Below are 16997 nucleotides of genomic sequence, written 5' to 3' on the forward strand. Positions count from 1 at the left end.
GCTATATAATTATGCTGGATATCCTCCATCGACGTGCTCTAATTTTTTTTATGAGATTACTTTCACCCTATATCAGAGACACACACCCAGTCTCGTTTACAGAACAGAGAACACGATTTGATATCGTCGTGTGCTTTGTAAAACGGGTGTACGGCTTAATTTTTATGCAAAAGGCCTTACATTTTGAAGAGCATTGCCTGTACATACATATATATATGCAAAATATAAATAAATTATCAAATATGAAAACGTTAACCCACCCCCCTTCTATATGTTTCGTGCATTTCAGGAAAGCATTAAATGTCGTTTACATAGTTATCGCAAGAAGATTAATTATTATTTTAGAGATATGACCATGTTATAAGCCTACATATCTGGTCATAGTCTACATCCAGTAATGATTATATCAATGTACCATCGCTAAACAACTACCACTACTTCAAAAAACTCAACTGGAATGTGCCGCAGTGATTAATAATGCAAAACATTAATTTTTTTTTTGTTTCTTTCACGTTGAACTTCATACTCATTTTTCTAATGAAATTATATACTTTTGATTTTTTCTGTCTAATTTTTGCTTATGAGCAACCAAAATGATTTTATTATACTTTGTTGTGTCGAAGTGGCACCATTCCAGAAAATAATAAATGACAAAGAAAAGAAGAAACATTACATTACGCATATATTCAAAGGAGACCCAACCTTCTACACAAACCGTAAACATTAGTGGGTCCAATGTAGACAGGAAAAATTGATCTCTTACTTAGCCTGCACTCTTACCGATTTATACCTCGAAAAGCGTCACTGCTGCACCGGTGTAGGCGGATAAGGATAACTATACGGTGGCACAGCTTGGAACTGACTATAGCCCATTGATTGATAAGCACAAGCCCCAGTGTTCGGAGGTGGTCGATTTGTCTGGAAGAACTTGTTGTTCACAAGGCTTTGCATCCCAGAATCAGTGTGTCCACCGGATGGCATCATGAACGGGGGTGGCATAGAATACACATTTTGTCCTCCAGTTTGATTACCATTGTATGCATTCTGTCGATTGTGGTATCGACTTCCTTGGAAACCACCTGTCCTACCATGGTATCTCGGTATATTTGTATTCTGATAACCCGGTTGATAGCTACTGCTGCTAGTTTGACAGCCATTGGCATAGGCATTAGGCTGTCGCTGATGTTGTTGATGTTGTGGTTGCTGATAACTAGGCTGGAAATTGCTTTGACGACTGTTTTGATATCCATTCTGCTGGCGTGCAACAGTTCTATCTTGGTTAATGGGGTTGTTATGACTGAGCTGATTGTTTTGAGAGTGCTGGCTCTGCCAATTGTTCGAAGAAATCGGGCTAGTGTTGTTTCTGGGGCTTCCAGACGAGTTGTTGTCTTTGTTTGAGCGAGAATGACTCCAACGCTGACGACCTTTTCCATACTGATTCTTCATTGAGTTGGCTAAATCAGTTAGTTGTGGATTTATCAGCTGACCAGCTTCCTCTAGAACAGCAATTAGTTCTTTCGCCTGTCTTGCATTGTTTGGCGTGAAATAAGCGTACGCGGTGCCTGCACTCTGGCATCGTCCGGTTCGTCCTATGCGATGAATGTAATCCTCGGAACTATTTGGATAATCGAAATTAATTACATATTTTACATCTTCCACGTCTAAGCCGCGAGCAGCTACGTCAGTAGCCACAAGAATCATCGTCTTGCCGTTTCTGAACTCGGACAAAACGTAGTCTCTCTCAGGTTGCGATTTATCACCATGAATAGAGATGGCTGGCCAACCCTCTCGTTTGATAGCCTTGGTGATATCGTCCACTTTCTTCTTCGTTTCAACAAATATTATCATCTTGCTGCCACGGTCCTTCCCGATTTCCCTGAGAAGTCCCGACAACTTCATCTCTTTCTCGTGCTCTTGACATATTTCGATGATTTGGCGAATGTTATGATTGGCGGCCAGTGTCAAGGAACCTATGTTAATTTGTATGTAATCTGTCAGAAAATCTTCGGCAAGAGCTTGTACTTCCTTGGGCCATGTTGCGGACCACATCAACACCTGCCTATCGGGTCTTATTTGTTCAATAATTTTTCGAATTTGGGGTTCAAATCCCATGTCCAACATCCTGTCTGCTTCGTCTAGAACGAGGTACGTGCATCTGCGCAGATTCGTGGTTCCTTTCTCGAGAAAATCGATCAATCTACCGGGTGTTGCGATGCATATCTCTACCCCGCGTTCCAAATCGCGAGCCTGAGGTCCTTTTGGGGAACCGCCAAAGATGCAAGTGTTGCGAATACACGAAGAAGAACCAAAATCCCTAGCAACGGTTTGAATTTGCTGAGCTAGCTCTCTTGTTGGAGCAAGAATCAAAACGATTGGACCGTCTCCTCGGTTTAAACGTGGTTGATTATTAATGTGTACTGTTGCTGGTAATATATACTGAAAAATACCCATAACAATGTTCACTTAACGTCGCATATCTAAGCAATGGTGTCTTGTCTCGAAAATTATTGATGTCTTAGGAAAATATATAGAGATAACATTGAATAAAGTTTAATGTAATATAAAGAATCTTTTGAAATATTAAAACATTGCATGTATTTCACTATCATTTAGTAGTGTTTAATGTATCACAACTGCAACTATTTATTTATTGATTAACCCATTAACTGTCCCGTTTCAAAATTCATAAATGCTATGGCAATTCTTTTTTCAAAAAAAAAAAAAAGATAGAAAGATCAATATAGAAAAATGTAGATTGAATAAATATAAAATTAACTAGAAAGAATGTTTTTTAAAATAAAATGAAGAAAAGAATATAGCAATCATTTTATAAATTAGTCCCTAGTGTAGTGATACCATTAGTGTAATCAAATAAATAAATGACTAACATTTGAAAATGTTTTTTTCAATTAGAATTGAAGGTTACAGATGTTCTTTTGTCAAAACATTTTCAAATGTCTAACAAAGCCATGCACATTTGTAACTTTGCTTCCTCTCCAAAAAAGTATCAATATACGTACCACATGTGGTGCACGCAAGTCTTGCATGAGTGCACTTATGGATTCCAAACAGACAGTGGGTTAATCGATCTTTTATTATCAAAACTACTTATCAGCACTGATTAGCATGTAAATGTTTATAGATACTTTCTTTATTATACCTATCAATCTTTATGAAAGCCAATATGTTATAATACTATAAGTTATCAAAATTTCATACTATCACATTTACTACTTTTCTCTGTTAACAAGAGGTTTTAGATCATTTTTTTTTCTCTCAAAAACTATTCGTAACATCCAAGACATTAACCAAATAAAAACTTATGTATTACAGTAAAATACATACGGCTAGAGTTTTTCCAGATCCTGTCTGAGCAATTCCAACCAAGTCACGCCCACTGAGTGCAATTGGCCAACCTTGTGCCTGAATTGCTGTAGGTTCAGCAAAACCCTGCTTCCTTATTTCTTCCATTACATAATCTGGGAAATTACTTTCTTCAAATGCTTGAATTGGAGATGGTGTATTGGTTCCTTTGACGGTAATTTCTTTGCCAATATGGTACTTGGCAACCTCTTCAGTTGATCTCTTCAAGACATTGATATGAGGAATATACAAATTCTTTGTAATCACCGGCATTTTGGATAAGTCCCAGCTAGGCTTCTTCAATAGATCTCCGGGAGTCCTTCTCTGGATTTGTTTCTTTACTGACTTCTCTTTCTGTGTTTGTTGCTGACTATTCCAATATGTTCCACCTCCACTGCGACTGCTAGAATCTCGATTTCCTCTGGGCCTGTAATCAATCATTTTCACAAAATGTTTCTAACACGTGTTGTATACTCAGTATTGGATTTAATATTTACTATGATGAAAGAACTATCAAATTCTATCTTAAAATTACCAGCAGTATCAAAATGAATCACAGCATAATTATATATATCTTAATAAAACTACCAGAAATTAGGTAATCATTTATAAATTGTATTTATCTTATTACTTTGCATGTATTAATTTTGCGCTCAAGTTACTTTTTTTTATAGAATATGAATTATTTATTAAACAGAAAAGATCAAAGAAACATGACATATAAAAAAGAAACGTTAAATCATTTGAGTGCTAATATGTTCCTTGCCAAAAGTACAGGAAGCAGCATTCCACATTCTCTGCATAACGTGCATACTCTTCACATTTTTGGTATGGTAGCAGAGAAATGTGATCGTACTTGTCAGCACTCAAACAATTAATTCTTTATAATAACATATCAAACAATGAAACCTTTATTTTTATGATTTCAATATTTTATAAAAGAAATCAACAGAAAAGTTAAAAATATAAAAATATAAGAGCAGAAAGACTAAAGTACTAATCATGTTTATTGAACGCTATTTGAATTTCAACAAAGAAAAATTAGCAATGCTCCTGAATAATTTTAAAAACAAAACACAAACCAATGCCTGATACTTTATGGTAATTTTTAGATTGGAAACAAAAAAATGATGTTTTGCATCTTGGTATTCAAACAAATAAAATATTTTTATACTATATTAAATAATATAATAGTTAATCTGTACAACAACATTTAAGAAGGTCAGTTAATATGCTATTAATGTTTAAAACAATTCTTCACAATTACTTTCCTTAAATAATATAAGTATTTTCTATTTCATTATCTATATTTAATGTCATTTCATTAAATACAAACAAAATGTAAAAAATATAATTTAGACAAGTAACACATATCATAAATAATAAGATACATTATATGATATTCATGTGCAAAATGTACATGGAATCCTGCGTATGCTATATGTATGCTTCCATGTCTTGTCAGCAACTTCTTATTGGATAATCAAATCGCCATTTTTTTTCATAGTGGAGTTAATTTTACTCCAAAAATATTCATATACAATATCTACATAAATTTCATTTCATCGTATTTCAAAATAGCAAGGTTTTACGAAACGCTGAATCTCTAGTTTTCAATACAGTCGAACAATTCAATAAAATCAGCAGTCAAGAGTAGCCACGAACAAAATGGTGGAAAACACGATATTGCAAAAAAAATTTACCCAATTTTATCGTTTAACATCTTGCCTCGTTATATTCGGCGTGAAAAGATTATATTTTAATATCGCGTACCTGGTATGATTGGAAAAACTATTGTTATACATCTGGACGAACGTTTGGAAGTATCTGCTCCCGGACACACTACCAGTTCCGTAAGGACAATCTTCGATTTTTCGGAAACTATGTCAGCTGTATCAGTTACACCTGCGATCAAGAATACGCGCTTAAGAAATCTTCTACGGTAATTGTATGTACGAATGTACTACTTTTGTAACGATTCTGCAGAGAGTGACGAAAAGATTCATGTGTTTAGCAACCAAAAATATTCAGAGGAACTTACCCTGCAAGAACCGGCGAGCAGAGCTGTAATGGCTGACAAGCTCTAGGAAGACGGAAACGGGCGACTGGGCAATGTTTCCGTTTCTAAATATATACGTATACTAACACATAGGAAGAGAAACCGTGATTGGTCAATTCTTTTGTAGCGTCGGTAACCAAAACAGACTATCCAATAGTGGCACGGCAGAACAAATCAATGAATTTAACAGTATGATATATTCAACTAACGTAAAGGCAAATGTTCATGAAGCGAGTAAGGTAAAAATTGAAAAAATAAATTGTAGGAATGGTTAACTATATCTCGAACATGTCTGAATTCGAAAACTATATAAAAACTTTTCACAACCTTAAGAAATATTTGGTATCTTTATTTGTCCATATTTTTAATTTTTGCTTTTAGTATTCATTCATAATGAATTAAGTATTTTTTTATCAAACTGGTAGTCGATGTTGAATTTTATTTAAAATACTGTTACTCTCATAAAAATATAAAATATGGCGATATTTAATTCTGTACGTTATAAAAAGTAACCATATTACCATGGTTTTGCACTACACGGTAAACGTTCCTTTTTAATCTTTAAAATCATCCTATGTTGTATTATAACTTGTATCGTAAATCATCATGTGGAATTATCCTTTGTTGTTGATAAAAGTAAAATCAATATTCTTAAAATGGCGTCAGATATTTCGCAGTTAGAATCGTAGTAATAATTATAAATTAAATAATAAACGAAATAAATGATGAAATAAATGAAGAGAGTGTAATAAGAATTTAGAAATGGTTCAATAATGTATGAATATATTTAATCGTATGAATATGTAGAACTGATACTGTCCAAGTATACAGAACATTCGAGCAATTCCAAATTCAACTTAAACTCTATTCAATCGAGTTGAGTACTCGTTTTTTTAAGTAATAATCCAAGTTATTCTAACAATTTAGTTCAGTTTGGTTTAAAAAGTTCTCAGACAATTCTATGTTAAACTGTATTGTTAAAACTTAAGATTGCTTTTCATCAGCTATTCGTACAAAAATGGTTTACGACATTTTTATTGATTTTCTCCCTTCCACATTTACAGTAAACGGAAAAATTTATTCTATAACCTATATTTAGATTAATTTACTTATTTCCAGAACATGTGTATAGTTGCATTGTTCTAATCTTTATACAAATTTGTAAATAATTCGTCCACATGTATAACAATAGTTTTTCCAATCATATCAGATACGCGATATTAAAATAGAATTTTTTCACGCTGACTGTAACGAGGCAAGATGTTAAATTCAAACTGATTCCGATCTTTAAAAGTGCTGTGTTTATGCATAATTCCCCTCATTCGTTAAAAGAGAATTATTGCATGACAAGTTATGCTGATTATTTGTGTACATATTCTACTTAAGTTTTATATTACAATTTTTTTTAGTAGAGTATTCGAATGAAGCGAAAATGGATTACGATGCGTTTCAACAGCGCTTACATATATAGGATCGTTCTCTTATTATGAAATGCGTCAGTAGTGATGATACTGCAAAAAGCACTGATATAAGACATTCCTTCTATTGATGCAATGGTTTAAAAAAGTATTCGTACACTATATTATAAGAAAATTACCCTAACCTACAAGTCTGATTTTAATGAAAATTCGTGCGCATGTAAAACATACTGGGTTGCATATGACATCATTTTTTTATCGACAAAAAATGTTCTCGAAAGGATAAAATCAAGACTCGAAAATTCAACATTTCTTCATTTTTTTTAATAAACTATTTTGAAGGAATTTTTTTCACAGTAGAACGATAGAGCATCAAAAAGTAAATATTTTTTGTAAGAAAATTCTTGTTATATCTCACACGATTACGAAATTATTAAAAAAAATGAAAATCATTACAAGCTCTCCAATCGTTTGAAATTGCCTGAAATCAATCTTTACAGTATTATTTTCTTTTCGATTTTTCAAATACAACTTCGTAATAGTACGAAAAAGAATAAAACTTTTCATATAAAAAATGTTCAGCTTTTAGTGCTCTATCATTCTGTTGCAACAAAAGTCCCAAGAAAAGTTACATTAAAAAAATAAAAAAAAAACATTAAAACCTTCCAAATTTGATTTCACTTTTTTAAATAAATTTCCTGGGAACAAAAAAATTACAAAAATTTGTCTACGTATGTACTATTATGCTCTACATGCACACAAACTTTCATTGAAATTGGTCTTACAGGTAAGAAGAACTTATAGTATAGCGTACGAATACTTTTTTGAGCCACTGAATATTAGTAGAAAGTTGTAAATCATATTTTCATAAAATGAAAATGAGAAGATTAATGTTTAAATTTTTCCCTTAAATTTTACCGAGAAAATATTAATCTGACATTCGTTAGTGCGACACAGTACAACTAAATTTAGAGAAATTATACTAAATTATACTTTAATACAATGAATATGAACATAATAATGATTTGGCTGGTAGTCGATGTATGGATTTCTTTGATAAACTACAAACAATTATCAGACGGTTACGAATGAAAATCGGTCGTCAAAATTTGCTAGAAACGCTTCACCGAAGAGTCCATTAAATATCAGATTCAGGAGGAAAACAATCCCTCCTCTTTTTTTTTTGTGCCTCTAATAATCAATTTCAAAGAACGCCATACAATTGTCAAATATTAAGGCCATCTAGCGGATACATAGATTCCCCTAAAGATATTTAGACTAAGAAATAAAAAGCAACTACATTAAAGGAAACAATCTGTAATAACATACACGTACTTAATTACAAAATTAATAAAATAAATGGAGAGAATGACTAACGATATTTAGGGAAGATAGACACAGCTGATAGATGTCACCACTAGGCAGTTACATTGCAGACGAGATATAGAATTACAAACGAGATATAAAATACACAACGAAATATAGAATGGTATTTCATTTTATAGAAATTGATATCATACAATCTGAAATACCGATTTCGTAAAATATCAGTAATTTTAATTACTTTGAATCTCTTCGTTAAGAAACGGTAATTTTATAAAGTGATTCAACTGAATCACTGATGTCGGTAAAATGTAGTAAACGTAGAAAACTCGTCTCTATACATCATCTGTGATTCTACCATACCTATGGATCTCAGAAAATATGTAACAATAAGATTCATTCAGTTATACAAGTCGAACTTGAAATATTTTAATAATTTGAAACTAAAAATATTTTCAAAGTTACAGCTACTCTAACGCTTACCAAAATTTCTAGATTCAATATTCTTAGCCCTTACTCTGCAATATCTTACATTTTCTTTAAGGGAGGTCTAATTATAGAATTTGGAGAAGGCTATTTATGTTACACGAAATAAATGTATTGAAATGTATTAAAGTTACATACATATTGTTACAGTTTATTAAAATATAAAAGGTTCCTGCAATTTTATAGGTCATAAAAATTATCTAGCACAGAATATTATATTTATTATAAATAATTAAATATAAATATTATTAAAGATATATGGAAAGATAAAGATATAGTTGAGGACAAAAATAAAAGGATAAGTAATGGAATGCCAATAAAATTTAATCAAAATAATACTATTGCCATATAAATAAATTTTACTTATCATAATTTTTTATTTACACCCTGATAAAGCCTTTCAAGAATACAATGACATATAAATGTGCAAAGAATGAGGACCTAACTTTTCTCGTTAATTTCAATAAGTTACAATATAGATTTATCCATTAATGACTTAAAATTAATTTTCTTTTAAATATGTATTTTTTAACACACTTTAGTGAAATTTGACGACTTGTTAATGAATGGATGACCAAAGAATTTAATACATATTATACTTGATACATATACTTGTTACTATTAAGTTTTAATAATGATGAATAATGATTACACAATTCGTTTAAATATAATTCTTTAATTTACACTGCTGACATCGCTTTTACTTTTTAACGCGTTTATAATCGTCGTATAACAAAGGGATATAAATGACCGATCGATAACAAGTATTTACATATCCGGTAACAGGTCTATCTATTTTATCGATGCGAACTCGTTGGATTACCGAGCGATATTGCTCTAAAAAGTTGAAGGAGATTTCAGCTTTGGGCGTGGGTGTCGCATGACGCCGGAAGAATTCCAATATCACTTCTATGAACTTGAGAAGCTACAAACATAAACATATTACAGTATTGTCGTGTATATCTCCTCGGAATAAAGTTTAATCATCAAATTATGGCTATGCTCAAGTTTAAAAAAGTACAGTATTAAATTTTATGACAAATTAATTAATTTAAAGCAAAGACAGTATTGAAGAATTTCTGCAATGCAAACGTCCCAGGAAAATTGTACATGAAATAAAATAAAATTCTCGATCGAGTATCCTGACATTAGCTATTCTATTTCGAAAAGATAGTATAACCTTATAAACATTTCTGCATATCTTAACCAAAGTTATTACAATGGTCAAGTTGCTATTAAGAAGCTATATTTTTAAACTACAATGAACAATGCATCCTAGGAAACAATTCCCAATTCATTTTCTTTATAATTAACTAAGATATGCAGCGTAAAAGTAAACATGCTGTATTGGCCAAATATTACTATTACTTACAATACATATAGGAAGTGTGTCTATGTATATTAAGATAAGAATTTCGTTTAAAGAGATATTTAGCGTAAAATAAATGATATTCTGTAACTTCGAGTAATCACGAGGAGAAATGAGTGGATGAATTACTGAATCTAAGAAGGGAACTAAGTACAAAGATACGATTATGATTTCTCCTTTCTGTACTTCCTTTTCTACGTTCAATACAATACCACGAGTTTGTTTTTGCTTTAGATCGTTCTCGGTGGTCCTTTGCTTATGCAACCGTGAAAATCAAACAACCCACCGCTTTATCAGAGGTCCGAATTCTCAGAAAAGCGGCGGTGCGTCATTCTCGCCGCGCATGCCGCTTTCTTAATCCTCGCAGCGCGTAGAAATCTTACATTTGTAAACTTCACATAATATAAATTATATAATGTTTTATAATTTCATAGATTTTTGCATTGATAAATATTACATTTCTTAAATTAAAGTAAAATATATATTATTATTTTAGATATTAATTCAAATCTCCTTAGACTCAAACTTTTGTTGTTTCTATCCTTGCCATTATAAGAGAAGCTATTGTTGATACATGAATTTTTATTCTCGACAGTTTTGGGTTCTGATTGTCTAATATATTTTGGCGGTAATTACAACAGAATAGGCATAAATACGGTGTGTAGGAGTTATGCATGATAAGGAAACAGCGAGTAAGTATTAGTATTGTTAGAAACCAGCTGATATTTCGCATATAATTTTGATATGCAAAGTTACGGTGTCTCAAACAAAAAGAAACAAACACTAGTAATCTAGTATTGCCATATTTTATTAATTGCACTCGCAAAAAGTACTTACACAATTTGCCGCGTGCAGTCAATCAACAGAATAGTCATATTTGTTTCGGAACTAACTACCGAATGCACGATGTGTAAATTCAATCGTGAAGACCGGTGAACGTTGACGAGTGCGTCTCGTTTCAATGAAGGGTGCGAAAAATAATATTTATTTATTCAAAGAATAACATTGTTGAATAATATGTAAACTGATTTATATCGAGTTTCGTATGCATTCAAACACTTCGAAACGAAGTTTTACAAAATGAATTTAGCGTAACGAGGAACAGGTTAACGAAAGGAACAGTAGACCGATAAATAGACTGGATTGATTTGAGAAAATGGATACAAACGCTAATTGTCAGTTCATATTGAAACGGATTAATGGTCGAGACACGATTGCTCTTGATAAACCAGACTATGCAGTAAGTATATAATGTTTATTTTGAAAATATTATCAGCCAGCATGACATTCGATAAAACGATCTTTCTTTCTAATTATTGTTTGCATATTATTTAATATCTATTAGTGTTCTGTATTAAAGTTTTTTTTTAACGTGATTTTTGTAGCGATTGAACGTTTTGAGTGGGAAAAGTACATTCAAAATCGTCAATAATTGCAAATATTTTTTACATATAAAATTATTTTGTTTTAGTATACCTGTGGAAGATCCAAAGAAAATGAAATAGTATGCCTCAGTATGGTAGTGTCTCGTCAACATTGTATTTTCTTCCATCGGAAAGATGGGTTATTTGTGGCAGATTTGATGGTATATCAACATTAAAAATTCTAATAGTATAACGTACTTATTATATTCTATACACTTGTGACAGTTTACTATTATTTTAGAGTGCGAATGGTTTATTCATAAATGGAGTTGCCCAGCAGCCACACAAAGTAATTCAATTACATTCAAATGATATCATAGGGGTTGGTTGTTCTGGTACTGATATTACGGATAAAACCATGTTTGCATATAAATTGCACATAATTGCGGTAAAAATTTACCTCAGAATCATTTGATTATTTAATAACATTACTTTAACAGTTACTAAATGATTCTTTTACACATTGTCACAATTTTAGCAGTCACAAACACTAGAAAATAACAATGCCAGTACTCTTTCAGAAACTGTATTAAATTCTGAAAATACACTCACAAGATGCACGTCCAGTGATAGGTCTGATCCTCTAGTTAAACGTAAGAGAGAAGAAAGAAATTGCGATGTAGTAATTGTACCGAACAAAATACCAAAATTGGAAGATGAATCTCATTTAATGAAAGAACCTGTCGAAGGTAATTACATTTTTGTTGTTACTTATTTTATGAAATATACAAAAATGTACTTCACAAATGAGTATTCAAATTTTAGAAAAATGTGAAATTATGGATGAGAATGACATTGAAATAATTCATGATTCGTTGAAGAATAGTCTATCCAAACAAAATAACGAGAATTGTGATGAAGTACTTGTAAATTCTATGACACTTGTATCGCCGTTAAAATTGAAAAAGGTACAACAAGTACCGACAACAAAGTTTTCAGAGGATGACGTTGTAAATTTAAGTGACAGCGAGGATGATATCTTCCCGAGTTCTCAATTGTTTGATAGTGGATTTGGTGTCAATACATCAGTTAAACAGGAAATTAAAGAGGAATGTGTTGAAACAGATAGCGAGAGATACAATAGAGTCCATGATGAGGATTTAGTTATTTCATTAACAGATAGTGAAGATGAAGGCAATAATTGGTTGTGTAGATTATCTCGAAGTCAAATACTCAACAAAGATGATGAAATTACTACAAAAATTAAAGAGGATTATATTACAAAGGAAGAGAAAATGGAAATAGAAAGTACTGATATTGAAAACCTTGTTTATGATTTGAATGAAACTATAGATGAATTGCAACCAGATGTAAGTACAAAGGTTAAATCAGAAAACAAAATAGAGAAATCTGTATGCAGGAAACAAGAAAACACATCTTTACAAAATGTGAGGAATACAAGTCAAACGTATTTATTGAGTTCTTGTACAAAAAGAATGGAAATTGATTTCAGAGAAAGTATTACAGAATTTTCTAATGATCTAACTGTTAGTAATAAGAAACATTCAGAATCTTGGAGAAACCAAAGTAAGCAACAAACGCAAAATGTTGATACATCAATCAATAGCACGATAGGAACTTCAATAACTTTGAAGAAAAAGAAATCACTTGAAAAGAAAGTACCTCAGATAGAACCACCCCATTTATCTACCAAAAGACGAAGTAGTGGTGCTAACAAAGTGCAAGAAAGTCTTGAGAAACCTGTGAAACAAAGATTGACTACCAAGGAAAAGAAAGAGTTGAGAGAGAAATCTAAAATAGAACAATATGTGCTTACAAAAGAACGAAAGAACCGCAAAATACTTCATAAATGGGCTGATTGTCTCCCTCCTAATAGAATAAAAACAAGTACTCCTCTTACTAAAGAAGAAAAAAAGAAGTTGGCAGATAATAGGAAACAAAAATTGAAAAAAATTGCCATGGAAGAAAAGCGATTGTCTTTAGAAAACAATCAAGAAAGGAAACGTATTACTGTAAAACCAAAGGCGAAGATATCGCTAAAAACCCGAAGTGATTTTCTTGTAGAAGACACAATTTCTGTGTCTAAGTTACCAATACCAGAAAAATCAAAAACTTCGTCTAATCGGACTCCATTGATAAATCAATCTAAAAAAAAGAAAAATGCTATCAAAGGATTAACAACTCGTCTGCAACATTCATTAACACTTGCCGAATTAAATAAAGTGGGTAAAATACCAAAAATAAATAATGCGATCAAAGCAGGAAAAACGTCTGAAAGTACTTTAATGGCAATTCCAATGCAGAAAGTAATGGATATTGATACAACAGGAACTAAATTGGCAAATGTTTCAAATACAAAATCAACTGTATCCACCCCGAACAAATCACTTGCACCTTGTACATCAAATACTGAGTTGCAAAATAAAAAAAAAACAAAACGCGTATCCTTTTCCACAGTGATCCAAACCGTACGTGAATATCAGATCGATGAATCGAATGTTTTAAAAAAATTAAAAGGAAAAGATGCACCCCTACCTCGTATAAAAGCATTTAGGGCAACAGAAAACGAAAGGACACATGAATTTTTACTGCGTATATTCTTATGGAATCCAGTTTGGTTAGAAGAACAAGAATATTTAAACACCACACCACCGGTTGTAAATGGCAATGAACTCTATGTAATGTTAACACATTATAAATCGTATGACGAGTATTGTAGGATTATTTCACCTCTTCTCTTGCTAGAAACTTGGTACGGAATAACTAAAGAATTCCAGAATATTGATCAAGATCCTAGACGACCTACATTAATGTGTTCCATAGTTGAAAATTCCATTCAAAGAGACATGAAATCTACAAATATATATTTAACAACTTTGATGATTGAAGTATTAGCTACAAAACAAGATATAGAGAGACAAGCTCATCCTGTTTTTGGAGATTTAGTATTTTTTGAATATATTGATAACCAAGAGAAGAGGAAAACATTTCATAAAGTATTTGCATATGTTACGGACGTGCACCAAACAATATTAACACCATGGACGCACTATAACAGGGATTTAGGACATTATGTGAAAAATCCTTGTTCGTTATTAACGTATACTATGACAACAAAACCCCTGAATCAAAATATTGTAGTAAATCGAGTTCAACGATTGAGAACTGTAACTTACTTGCGTTCAACATTACGGATGGTGCGGGCATTAGATTGTCTTCCAAAATCACAGTTGATGGATCCAATTTTAAGTCCGAAAATTGAAATGTTCCAATTGCCTACAGTCTCTGCATCGGAGACATTAATAACTCAAGATAAATTAAATCAAAAACAATTAGAAGCTGTTTTCAAAATAACTGAAACTATAGTACAGAAACAAGCGAAATTGTGCTTTATACAAGGTCCACCAGGTACTGGGAAATCAAAAGTTATTGTAAATATTGTGACTCAAGTATTGTATGGAAGTAACAGGTATACAAACAGTGGAAGTCCTTTGAAGATATTAGTCTGTGCTCCTTCAAATGCTGCTATCGATGAAATTACTATGAGGTTGTTACAAATTAGATCTACTATGAAGCATGTTCACTCTAAAGGATTTAAAATGGTTCGGATTGGTCGGGCGGGAGCGATACATCCTATTGTAAAGGATATTTCTGTCACTGAGCTTGCAAAACGGGAAGTTAAGAGAACGACGACTAATACGAATAATATTCCACTCGATAGTGTGGATGAAGAAAAGTCGTTTTTAGAATCGAAAATAAATGCTTTAAAATGCGAACTCGCAAATACTCAAAAAATGGATGAAGTATACAGGCGACATGTTCGAATGAAATTGACAGATATAACTGCAAAGTACGAATTGTTGCTACATCGTAGACCATTAAAAGAAATAAATCCAAAAGAACTTGTAAAGATACAACGTGCAGCAGAGAATAGAGTTCTTGCGCATGCAGACATAATAACGTGTACTCTTTCATCGTGCTACAATAACCAAATGGAATCTGTTTTTGTTTCGGATAAGCACAAAATATCTGTTTGTATTGTGGATGAAGCTAGTCAAAGTTGTGAGGCAGAAACTTTGATACCATTGATGTTGAGAGTGAATACATTAGTTTTGGTTGGAGATTCAAATCAATTACCAGCTACTATACTATGTCCACAGGCAAAACAGTTTGGATTGGATCAATCCATGTTCTCGCGAATTCAAAATGCTTTTGAATTCTATCCAAGTAATCCAATTATTGGGTTGGATATGCAATATCGAATGCAACATGAGATTTGCTCTTGGCCAAATAAATTCTTTTACGGTGGAAAATTGAAAACTGCAGTAGCGCGCAATGAAAACTTTCCATTTCAGGCATACCGAATTCTAAACATTAATTCAAATCAAAGCAATGACAATTTTTCAAATAGTGACGAAGCACAGTTTGTAACTAATATGATAGCCTCTATGCTAATTTTTGCCAATTTCGATAAATGGGAATGTATTTCAATCGGTATTATTACACCGTACAATAATCAGAAATCTATACTACAGACAAAAATTGCTGAAAGGTAAGTCCTTGAACACACATTTACTTTAGATTTAGTAAACTGGTATTTAATAAATGTTATTAAGAATGTGTAATGTGTAATATTGATATTAAAAATTTCAGAATGGTTTTATTATCAGAAAATATAAAGAAAAAAATCAAACTTGATGTAAATACAGTTGATGGTTTTCAAGGTCAAGAACGTGATGTGATAATTATGTCGTGTGTACGAAGTCGAGGAATTGGATTTTTGTCCGATAAACAAAGACTGTATGTTGCTCTGACTAGAGCAAAACACAGTCTGATACTGTGTGGTTATTTCAATACCTATATGGTAAGATAATATAATATTGAAATCAAATAATGTTCAATTAACAAAGTATTTGTTAATATAGAATGAATTTAATTTTTGCAGAGGGACCCAATGTGGAATTCATTACTTTCAGATGCAAAATTTCGCAAGATATTTTTTAATGTTAATGCTAGTGCAGAACTTCAGGAAATAAAAGTACATGTTGTTAAGCGATTTAATTGTTAATCATTGTATATTTGTATATTTGTATATTTGTACATCATACATTATCATTACTTTTTTATTTTCTCATCAAAAATCTTTGTTGTAAATCCTTCTTTTTTTCTTACGTTCTTACTTTTGCAAATAATAAATTTTGTAAGTAACATCTAATATATTGGACATTGTATTTACTGATTTATTCTTGTTGACATCTGGAGGATGGGGTATGGAGGGTTATGTAATCAGTATTTCCTCATACGCCATAGAGGTTAACCGATGATGCTGCCTAGCCTGACGTAACGGGTTTTTTCCTGACCGAATACTGGGATACCCTTTTAACAAGGGGTACATAAAACCTGTATCATTAAATAAGGGGGTAGCCTACCTCCAAACCTTTTCTTCTAGAATCATCGGTGTCAATAGATTAATCACAGGAAGCAAACCACTTTCCCCGACGAACTCGAATACTTGATACATCGAGTTGAGGGTTACCATGGATGAGCTGGCCGTGTCCTTCTAAAGATTCAGGGCAAAAAACACTGCCTTGAAC

At 32.1% G+C, this 16997-nt stretch overlaps 3 protein-coding genes across 6 annotated transcripts in view; 1 reads left to right on the top strand and 2 right to left on the bottom strand.

Annotated features, from left to right (window-relative positions):
* Positions 1–665: 665 nt before the first annotated feature.
* Positions 666–5454, bottom strand: LOC143152845 (uncharacterized). 2 transcript variants are annotated; one of them, XM_076323404.1, is made up of 4 exons: positions 5405–5454; positions 5137–5268; positions 3346–3790; positions 666–2436 (listed from the first exon to the last, which is right to left on the bottom strand). In XM_076323404.1, exons 2-4 carry the CDS (start codon positions 5166–5168, stop codon positions 802–804), a joined length of 2112 nt encoding a protein of 703 aa, XP_076179519.1. In that variant the 5' UTR covers positions 5169–5268; positions 5405–5454; the 3' UTR covers positions 666–801. The 2 variants fall into 2 exon arrangements, with proteins under 2 accessions (XP_076179519.1, XP_076179528.1); XM_076323413.1 differs by lacking the exon at positions 5137–5268 and having other exon boundaries at positions 5405–5448.
* Positions 5455–9222: 3768 nt separating this feature from the next.
* LOC143152372 (uncharacterized) overlaps positions 9223–16997 on the bottom strand; it is a 66949-nt gene continuing 59174 nt past the window's right edge. Inside the window, exon 14 of the mRNA XM_076322410.1 lies at positions 9223–9574. Within this exon, the coding sequence (XP_076178525.1) occupies positions 9350–9574 (225 nt within the window). The 3' untranslated portion in view covers positions 9223–9349. The remainder of the gene's footprint in view (positions 9575–16997) is intronic.
* LOC143152342 (uncharacterized) lies at positions 9608–16729 on the top strand. 3 transcript variants are annotated; one of them, XM_076322368.1, is made up of 8 exons: positions 9608–10710; positions 10874–11258; positions 11490–11603; positions 11684–11830; positions 11921–12131; positions 12208–15955; positions 16057–16267; positions 16349–16729. In XM_076322368.1, exons 2-8 carry the CDS (start codon positions 11175–11177, stop codon positions 16469–16471), a joined length of 4638 nt encoding a protein of 1545 aa, XP_076178483.1. In that variant the 5' UTR covers positions 9608–10710; positions 10874–11174; the 3' UTR covers positions 16472–16729. The 3 variants fall into 3 exon arrangements, with proteins under 3 accessions (XP_076178483.1, XP_076178465.1, XP_076178474.1); XM_076322359.1 differs by having other exon boundaries at positions 9616–9666; positions 10253–11258; XM_076322350.1 differs by having other exon boundaries at positions 9608–11258.

Source organism: Ptiloglossa arizonensis, chromosome 1, assembly GCF_051014685.1.
Source record: "Ptiloglossa arizonensis isolate GNS036 chromosome 1, iyPtiAriz1_principal, whole genome shotgun sequence".
Lineage (NCBI taxonomy): Eukaryota > Metazoa > Arthropoda > Insecta > Hymenoptera > Colletidae > Ptiloglossa > Ptiloglossa arizonensis.